Genomic DNA, 9,589 nt, shown 5'->3' with positions numbered 1-9,589 from the left:
CTTATGAATCTTGTTGCCGTAGACTGGTTCAAAGATACAAAACGAATGGATCATGTTGCCAGGCGTAGTGGTTGTGCAGCACAAGTAAGTTTTTTCTAATGTTGACTGCATTTCTTTAAGTTAGTGAGCTTTCTGTTTGTTTGTTTTTTTTTTGGTCCTGTTGTACATGTTTTTCAGAATTAATCATTACATTTTGATTAGTTTCTAATAGTTTCATCAGAATCTTCTGTGTGTTTTCTCTTTAGGTTGCATCAGATAGAGGATATTTCTCTATTGTTTTTAATCTACAGGTGAGTTGATTATATGGCTGATTTCATTTCTAGATATTTTATATGGTACCTGAATATGGATAAAATTTGCATTGTCCTAGGTACCTGGATCGACACACTACAGCATGGTTTTCTATTTTGTTGCTAAGAGATTAGTACCGGGATCTCTCTTGCAACGATTTGTTGATGGGGATGATGAGTTCCGCAATAGCAGACTCAAGCTTATTCCATCAGTACCAAAGGTATCTAGATTAAACTTCCCAAAATCAGGCACTGAAATAATCCCTCCCCTTACAAACTGTGACCAATTTGTAGTTGGGCAGAGGGGAATTCTTAATGTCCATCTTTAGATCTTATTAGGTTTCACTGGAAGATTCTTCAGAGAATCACTTTGTACTTCTCTTTGTGGCCTATCCTACAAATCTTGAAGTAAATTTCTCGGGTTTAATGTAATTGATCTACCCAAAAAAACTGATAATTCCCTACAGAGATAACCATTGCTTCCTTCGTCTTCTCAACATATATCCTGTTCTGAGTTTGACAAATTAATTACTTTGATCAATCATATAGGGCTCTTGGATTGTACGCCAGAGTGTTGGAAGCACCCCTTGTTTACTAGGAAAAGCAGTTGATTGCAACTATATCCGTGGTCTCAATTACTTGGAAGTAAGACAATATTTAGTGTTGATTTCAAATATCCAATATGCTTAAACTTGCTTAGACCAATGGTCATGTTAGTTACCTACTTTAACTTAGATCGCCATACTTTTTCTGGGTGTTCCTTATTTTCCGTAGATAGATGTTGATATTGGTTCTTCCACTGTGGCAAATGGAGTGCTGGGGCTTGTAATTGGCGTGATTACAACACTTGTTGTTGAGATGGCATTTCTTGTTCAGGTACTTGTACCTTAACTGATGTTTTCTCATTTATCAAATGTTAACTGTATCGGAAAAGAAAAGTTATCCAGTCTAGATTTTGATAAGTTTATAACTAGGTAAGATTTTTGGTTTTTAATTCATCTGCAATATTGTTGAGGACCTATATGTAATCTTGAAAGGAAATATAAAGAATACAAACAACAGTATTACAAATGTCTTCCGTAGATGCCGACATGCTAACATTCAAGTGGTAACGTTATGTGATGCGTGTGCTTATGGACGACAACCTCTCCTGAGGCATGTTAAACTCCCAAACCCTCTTCTTGGAGACTGACAATTACAGTGTAATATCTATTGATGCCCAGCGAAGCGAGTGTTAGCGCCCATTCCTCAGGAAATAGATGTAATGTAACTAACCATTTTTACCTAGAAATTCTTATGTTAGAGAAAAAGAAAACATCTTCTAGTTACTGGTATATTCAGGACAAATGTTATTGAAACATCATTGCCTATGTTTAATTTACTTGCAAATCTGTGGCATTATGATGTGAACTTCACAAGACCTCTAAAGAACAATCTTTATAGTTTTTCAGCTTGATGTTAATGGAAAACTCTACTTAAGATATGCTTTTAACTTGTTTCAACTGTTCAGGCTACCGCGACCGAAGAATTGCCGGAGCGGCTAATTGGTGCTGTCCGAATTTCTCATATTGAATTATCGTCAGCAATAGTGCCGGTGATGGAGACAGATTCTTCAAGTTGAGTGGAATAACGACCACTCGCAAAATTGTCAATAACACAGGCAATATTATTGTTCAAATGTACATGGTGCCTTCATTTTTATTTATTTTTGTATCTCCTTTCTCTCCATATATGTAGAGAGATGATTTTTCATGGAATCGACTTCAATGCAGTGAAATGCAGGTATTCGTTCTTTACTCGTTTCAGGTAACGCCCTACAGCGTAAATCCAGCAACTTATATTGTTATACTCTCTTTGATAGGCAAAGGATTACAAGATTACAAACCACCACTCCCTGTTGCAAAATAACAGGACTATTTGCTTATTAACTCAATCAACGCCTTCAAAGAAGCCGTGGAACTCGACGGATAACCAGCCTCAAATATGCTTCTCAAGGCAATAGCTCGATCATGAACTTCTCCATCACCCATAACCAACTCAATTCCTCTTATTATATCACACTTCTTCACCATCTCTGATAGATCATCGGAAACCATGTGCCCGACTTTCAGATGCTTAACCACCAATTTAGCATTATAAAATTGGTCTCCCCGGATAGGCCAGGCCAGAATTGGGATCCCACGCCCAATTGCCTCTACCGTAGAATTCCACCCAGAGTGCGACAGGAATCCTCCCGTTGAAGGGTGACCCAATATAAGCAATTGGGGCGCCCATCCCTTTATAATTAGCCCTCGATTCCCAACCTTTTCTTGCAAACCTTGTGGATAGTAGCCTTCTTCTCTAGCATTGGGTACGGGTTTGCCACCTAAGAAGTTGGCTGGCGGCCCGGGCTTTCCAGACCCGGGTTGGATCACCCATATGAATTGCCAATTCGACTCTCCCAATGCGTCTGCTAATTCATCATACTCATCTAAGGTTGGTCCAACCTCACTACCAAATGACACGTAAATGACGGACCGAGTTTGCTTCGAGTCCAACCACTGGATAACCTCATCCTCCGTGTAGTTTGATTCACGGCTGGGTCTGCTGTCCCGATCATGGAGAACCGAACTGGTTGATTTCCAGTACTTCTCCGGCAACAATGGCCCGACCCCGAGAACGGGTTTCTGGATTTGACCCGCTAGGTACTCGAGAAATGGGCCTTCCAGATCATCACACGTGTTGATTAACAGTGCGATGGAACCTTCCGCCTCATCCAACCAACGTGGGGGCTGTCCTGGTGTCGGAGGGCCAAAGTTCATTCCTCCGTGCGGTTGGGGTTTACCACCACCATGATGTTGATCCCGCCTTTTAAGATCAGAATAACTGAGGGCAACGGTTTCGGGCAACCCGGATAGTATTCGGATCTCATCATCAGGCAACATATCATCTACATGGGCTGTCCACGCCGCATGCTCCATAGCAGTAGAACAAGCACCAGAAGTGAAGAAGGAGACAATGGGTACATTGGCTCTCCTGAAAATATCTTTGCTCCAGCTCATCATCACGTCCATCACCACACATCCGGGTGGCGGAGCATTCACGTACCTCTCGGAAAGGAAAGACTCAATCCCAAGCCCCAGCTCCTGATGATGGTGAACTCCAGGTCGGGGCCTGGACGATTCCCGTTTAGGCATATCCGGAGGTGGGAAAGGTGAATAAGATGCAGGAATGTGGAGCACTTCAACCAAAGGGTAGTGGCGGAGATTGGAGGGAAGGGATGAGGAAAGATGGGAAGGGATTATCAGAAGGGATCTGCAGTTGTAAGAAGAGAAGTGTTTGCAGAGCTCCACGCAGGGGAAGAGGTGGCCCTGACCGAAAAATGGGAGCACCAAGATATCAGTAACGGCTTCCATCCTGATAACTCACTCTTAGTATTCTTCACTGGTTGGTAATAACAATATATAGTCAGAGGTAGAGTAGTATATATATTATAGCAAGGGGCAATAGAGGTGACGAAAGAGTGAAGAAGTATAAATGAATAAGTGGAGACTTGGTTGAGAAGGAAAAGATTTGACTAGTGGGGATAATAGAAAAGATGAGTGCAGTAGAAGGATGAACAATAATGTCAATCATGGAGGTATTTTAATAGCGCGTTTGTATAGTTTTCATAAATTGGGAGGTGGAGGTCGGCCATAAGCATTTATGATTTATGGGGTGTTAAAAAGGTCTTCTTACTTACTCACTGTTCTATTATTTATCTCAAATTTGTATATATATATATATATACCTTATTATAATTGAAAAGCACCTTTTTTTTTATATCTCAAGGTTTTTTTAATTTGTTATTTTATTATTTTTTAAATTAGGGTAGAGTACAACTAACTTTCCTAAAAATTAATATAATTACAAATACCTCATTATTTAAAAAATTTTAACGTCTTTTCATTTATAATTCTTTCTCTCACTCAACTTCCACGGTTCTTTTATCCCCCACTCTTCTCTCAATAACTTCTCACTATTTATATCTTTTTATTATTTAACTAAAATATATATATATGTATATATTGAAAAAAATAACAATTATATTATTCAAATTTTAAATTAATTATACAGAATTGGGTGCAACACACACTAGTATAAATAATCTAATTGCTACTGAGATTTTGTTGTTGATGTCTATTTAATATCATATTCTTTTACTAATCCATATTAAGGTTTTTGCATAAATAATGTAATGGGTACTAAGACAGACTTTCAAATATTTAATTACTGTATATATATCATGACATATTTAAGATTAAAAAATATAGAATTCCAAAGAAATTAACATTTGATTTACATAAGTAGAAGGCTGTGTATGCAGTATGTACATACACAATGTCATGTGGATGGAAGAATTTCCAGGGCAACTTGCTTGAGTGATGGCATGTCTTCCTGTTCATGCACACTGTAATATTTGTTTCTCACTTTTCTAAGTACTTTCCAGGGTCCAGGGTAACACCTGCATGTTTCAACAACAACAACATTATTGGGTTATTCCTCATTAATATATATACATGTAATAAATAAATAAATAGATTACCTGAAGAGGACACCTGCGTTTCTCCCTTTAAAGTTGTGAATGTAATACACTGTCTCCATCTTAGGTAGAAATGTCTGAGATAGTGCTCCCAGTTTTGGGTAGAAAAACGGTGGATAGTCTTTTAACATAACAACCTTTGTCATGGATACAAAATTCATTACCTTCTCTCTCACACAACATAATTACACACATGAAATCTTATGTTTTCTTTTGGGTTAATTACGTTTAGAACCCTCTTTGAAGATACGAAACCACACTTTTCCCTAAAACGTTTTGAAATTCCACTTACACTCCTCCATTTACACCCCCTCTTTCATTATGATTTGGACGAAAAGTGCAAATATTTACTTTCAAATTACATAATTTTCAATTTTGCTCTTCATTTAAATTTCTCATCTATATTTTTGTACTTATAAAGAAATAAATACAAAATTAAAAATTTATGTAATTCTTTTGCTAACTTTAGCATGTTTCGTCCAAACTCTAACGAATGAGGTCAGGTGTAACTAGTAAATTTTTGGGAGGGGATGCAGGTGTAATGTTGGAACTTTATTTAGGAAAAGTGTAATTTCAGCACAGCCCTCACCAACACAGTAAGAACTAAACCTTATTCATACTGCATCTAGTATTATAATGTGCCCCCTAATACCAGAATATAGGGGGGAAAAACTCCACTTTTTTTAACGGTAAGTGTAAATAGAGAAAGGATACAGCCAGATCTTATTCTGTCAAGTTCCCCGTTGAAAATGATGAGTTTGCGTGAAGTGTTCACCACAGCTTCCTTATAGAGTTCTTCCACCACAAGCATCTCTGTGTGGCAAACAAGAATTAGACAACCATGAGAACTAGTTCTTACAAGAGAGAAACACATTTAAGAACCATCACAGATGAAATCAGACAGGTACCGTTAACGTTAAAATATGGGTAGCCAACTATGAAAAGTTCGTCTTCTGGCTTCACTCGATCTGCCATTTTAACTTTGGACACAAAACCAAAATCCTCAAAGAATGATGGTTTTGTTAAGTAGTCCAATTTCAAAGAACATCCTCCGAAAACTGATTTTCTTGCAAATGTGACTTCACTTGCCTCAGGGAAAAACTGCAAGATTTGCCATAAACTTTGTAGCCATGTTCAGATAAGATTGACATGAAATGCCAAAAAATAAAGTTCATCTTCTTTTGATCATTCATGCCCATCAGCTCAATCACACAGACATATCAAAGAAACTTAAATACATTATATTACTGGACAGTTTGTAATTTCTAGTCCATGATTCTGTCCTTTCCAGAAAATATAGGCAAATGTTGTCCTCTACTGTTGGTCCCACATTCTGGGAGCATAATACCTGCTGCAAATCCTCTTAACCTTTTTCTCATTACTAAGGTAAAAAACAAGCATTGTGGGAGGTAGAAAGTTCCGTTCCACATAGTTTGGCGAAATTACAATTTTTGTTCCATAGGATAGGGAGCTCAACAATTTTAGTCCTCGCTTATGGGATTTCTTTTCAAAATAGTCCCAAAAGAAAATCCCAATTCCCATAAGCAGAGGACGAAACGTGTCGAACCCCTATCCTATGAAGCTAAAAGTGTAATTTTGCCTCATAGTTGATTGGAGAGAAATTTAAAGCAAACCCTCAACCGTACTATGAACAACCATACCCTGGACATATTATGCAGAAAGTAATTGACACCTTAATTTTTGTTAGGAACCTTGTAAAACATATGAAAAGTTCACGACATACTATTCTGGTCCGTGTGTATTTCTCCGGACTGATGACTAGGTCACAGAACTCACGTATCAGTTGCATGCTTCCTGTCATTTCTATACCACCTTCACCGTCACCTGATAAAACAGGAAAGTTTTTCCAGTCAAATGACATTATAAGACAGCTTTCAAAGCTACTTAGGCATGTGGTACTGGTAAGAAGCAGTGCATGTGAAGATGACCTGGCACAGAGTCCAATCCAGCAGTAGGAAACTCAATTTCCTGTGCCAGAAACTTGTTGCTCACAAATTCTGAGAATTTTGAATTTGTTTACTTCTTCTGTCATTAATGGAAAGAAGAGATGAAAACAGAAAAGATGAAAATCGACTCACCATCAGCTGCTTGTCGTTCTTTATCGCCAATTCAGTTGCTTCTTTAGCCTGTTAATCATCAAAAGCCCCTTTGATTCATCACTAGTTATATTTCCACTACAATGATGCACATCATTGCATCAGAATGAAAAACAGGTGTAACGTAACAAGAGCTAAGGACGAGTTAAGTTGTGTCGAGCTCTGTACAGAAACTTTATAGCAATATTCATCTTCAAGAACCTTGATAGATCAGGATAGACTCCATTAGTACTTTCTGTCCTTTGATATATTTTTCTAAGGGTAAATTACACTTGGAACTCCTGAGGCTTGTTATAATTACGAATAACGGTCGTCTAATAACGACCCCTACAATAGGCTATCACAACAACATGGTATTTGTTGATTATGGCAAACCTCAAGGAAGCCAGTCATAATGTACCCATTTTTCTAAGTTAACTAAAGAAGATTTGCTGAAGTGAATTACAGAGACTTGGATCATCATGTTGGAAAAAGAACCACAAACAGCTTCCACCTGTCCATATACTGTTGAAAAATGTCCGTAAGAAGTTCACATTATTTCTTATTTTCCAAGATTACATAGAGTGGGATCACCCTGATCAGAATTTACTTCAGAAATCATCAACTAGTTGCTATGTTGGAATAGGTTCTAGTCCTGAAAAAGATATGCCCAACCACCAAGAAAAGACTTACAATGTCAAATTCTGTGAATCAAATGTGCATAAAGAAGAACTTACTTGCTGAAGAAGTTGTGTGTAATCACTTGGAAACGGCACATCATACTCTACGGATGAACCACTCTTCCCACCAGCAGCACTAATCACGAAACCAAGATTTCTTGAAGAAAATCCAGTCAAAACTGTTCTTTGACTACAAACATTTTTCTGTTTCTCAATCCCTAATCCTCTGTAAGTAAGGCCCTGCATAATGTTGAACCCAGAAACTCAAAGGAAACAGACAAACAGCAGAACACATTAAACATAAGTTGAAAGCAAAAATAACTTTCTTGACAAGAATTGCAGTAGTCCTCTTGATTACTTGAAAAGAAACATGAAAGGTTTTGAAACCAGAAAATTAGTAACCTGTGGTTTTGAAGGAGAGGGGCAGAGAACTGGAAAACGAGAAACTGATGAGGAACTCAGTAACGGCATTTTGAAATCCAATTGAAAGATTGGGAGCTGAAGGGACTAGAATTAATGGTTAATTTTGTCATATGTGTGTGGCTTTGGTTTCGTGATAAATATTTGAAGTGGAATTCTGGTGGTAATGATTGGCCCTTGTCTCAGTTTCTTTCGGATTCTATCTATCGTTTTTTGTTTGTCTTCACCAGCAACTTTATTTCAACTTGGGATGTTCGTAATTATTAATTACGCGATACCTCCTATATAAAAATATAAAATTACAATTTTTTTAAAAAATAATTCAAAATTATATTTACATATCCTCAAAAATTAAGATTTTTAAAAAAAATACTGATTTTAATAAAAAGAATTACATAATTTTTTTATTGTACCCCTTAATTAACATTGTTATATAATAATTTTGTATTATGGCAAAATATAATAATGTAAATCCCACTCTATATATATTATATTGTTCATTTATAAATACATAAAAATATTAAATAAAAGATAAAATTAAAACTTTATATAACTTTTTTTAAATAGTATTAGCATTTTTTGTTCGAACCCTAATGAAAAAGAGGTATGAACTAAAAAAATTTTAATAGGATACAAGTGTAATTTCAAAATTTATTTGGCGTGAAGTTAGGGTAGTGCTGTACAAACTTCTATGCTGCTGCAACTGCTCCTTTGTGCACGGTGATTGCTTGCTTCATTTGCTGCTCTTCAGGTCTTTTTCTTTTTGCCATGCTGCATCCGTCTTTTGCCATTGCTGTCTCCATCTTGCGACCTGTGTTTATCCCGCTGCACCAGTTATTTTGGGCAAATGGGTGCTGTGATTTCTTGCTGCATTTGGTCTGATTTATTTGCTAAGCTGCAACCGTATTGTTTAGTTTTGGTTAAGGTGTTGTCGGCTAATGTTGATCTTGTGAGCAGAATGGCCTTTGGTCCTAAAGCATTTCTGATTTTGTCGATTTTTGGCTCAAACTGCTGATCGTTAGTGCTATTTTTACGAGCTGTTCGACTGTCTATTCAGGAAGAGGTTATTTCACCTTTGTCCATAACTGTTGTAAGTAGTCCCCTTCTTTTCCTCTTGCATGTTGATCATTTTGTCACTCCTATGCTTCATTTTGTCTGGAGATGCTCACCACAACTGTTTCTGGAATGTGTTGCTTGGAAAGTTTCACCGGTGCATAGTTGGATCCAATTATTCAAATGAACGAGCGAACTTTTTGACACACTAAATTATCATTTCCAACTATTGTTCATCCTTTCTGTAAGAAAATAGTAGTCCTTATTTACATTTTCCTATCACTCAATATAAAGGAATAGTATTCCTTAATTTATATTTTGGTACATACTTATAAGAAAATAATACTCCTTATGAATTTTTAGGTGTTGATAGAAAGTCAGTACTCCCCATTATAAATTTGGCATATTTTTTATTTTAATAAAAAAGGACGATACTCAAAGAGCTCCCCCACCTCCGGGTAGTTAATTTAAGAAAAAACAATGTTATGG

At 36.9% G+C, this 9,589-nt stretch overlaps 3 protein-coding genes across 5 annotated transcripts in view; 1 reads left to right on the top strand and 2 right to left on the bottom strand.

Annotated features, from left to right (window-relative positions):
* The window catches only part of LOC105159508 (protein ENHANCED DISEASE RESISTANCE 2), an 11,947-nt gene extending 9,861 nt beyond the window's left edge, over positions 1 to 2,086 (top strand). For 2 of the 3 annotated variants that reach the window (XM_020693450.1, XM_020693452.1), the window contains 3 exons: positions 23 to 84; positions 246 to 290; positions 371 to 440. In XM_020693450.1, the coding sequence (XP_020549109.1) occupies positions 23 to 84; positions 246 to 290; positions 371 to 425 (162 nt within the window). In that variant the 3' untranslated portion in view covers positions 426 to 440. Of the gene's footprint in view, positions 85 to 245; positions 291 to 370; positions 512 to 839; positions 936 to 1,064; positions 1,167 to 1,800 lie in introns of those variants that run through there. The other variant, XM_011076602.2, reaches the window with a different exon arrangement.
* LOC105159521 (UDP-glycosyltransferase 73B4-like) lies at positions 2,113 to 4,003 on the bottom strand. The gene has a single exon (XM_011076616.2). It carries the CDS (start codon positions 3,683 to 3,685, stop codon positions 2,204 to 2,206), a length of 1,482 nt encoding a protein of 493 aa, XP_011074918.1. The 5' UTR covers positions 3,686 to 4,003; the 3' UTR covers positions 2,113 to 2,203.
* LOC105159500 (protein LOW PSII ACCUMULATION 3, chloroplastic) lies at positions 4,498 to 8,255 on the bottom strand. Its single transcript, XM_011076583.2, has 9 exons — positions 8,030 to 8,255; positions 7,685 to 7,867; positions 6,951 to 6,998; positions 6,801 to 6,840; positions 6,596 to 6,696; positions 5,760 to 5,952; positions 5,566 to 5,664; positions 4,855 to 4,972; positions 4,498 to 4,773 (listed from the first exon to the last, which is right to left on the bottom strand). The coding sequence occupies exons 1-9, from the start codon at positions 8,096 to 8,098 to the stop codon at positions 4,653 to 4,655; spliced, it is 972 nt and encodes a 323-aa protein (XP_011074885.1). The 5' UTR covers positions 8,099 to 8,255; the 3' UTR covers positions 4,498 to 4,652.

Source organism: Sesamum indicum, linkage group LG1, assembly GCF_000512975.1.
Source record: "Sesamum indicum cultivar Zhongzhi No. 13 linkage group LG1, S_indicum_v1.0, whole genome shotgun sequence".
NCBI classification, from domain to species: Eukaryota; Viridiplantae; Streptophyta; class Magnoliopsida; order Lamiales; family Pedaliaceae; genus Sesamum; species Sesamum indicum.
This window is presented reverse-complemented; position numbering and strand designations above follow the sequence as displayed.

Bases quoted from the DNA above. Each gene is read 5' to 3' on its own strand.
- LOC105159521 (XM_011076616.2), bottom strand. From the start codon at position 3,685: ATGGAAGCCGTTACTGATATCTTGGTGCTCCCATTTTTCGGTCAGGGC.
- LOC105159500 (XM_011076583.2), bottom strand. From the start codon at position 8,098: ATGCCGTTACTGAGTTCCTCATCAGTTTCTCGTTTTCCAGTTCTCTGC. The intron at 6,697-6,800 runs GTCATCTTCACA...CTGTTTTATCAG, and splicing joins TGGATTGGACTCTGTGCCAG to GTGACGGTGAAGGTGGTATA. The intron at 4,973-5,565 runs GTATCCTTTCTC...TTATGTTAAAAG, and splicing joins TGACAGAATAAGATCTGGCT to ACTATCCACCGTTTTTCTAC.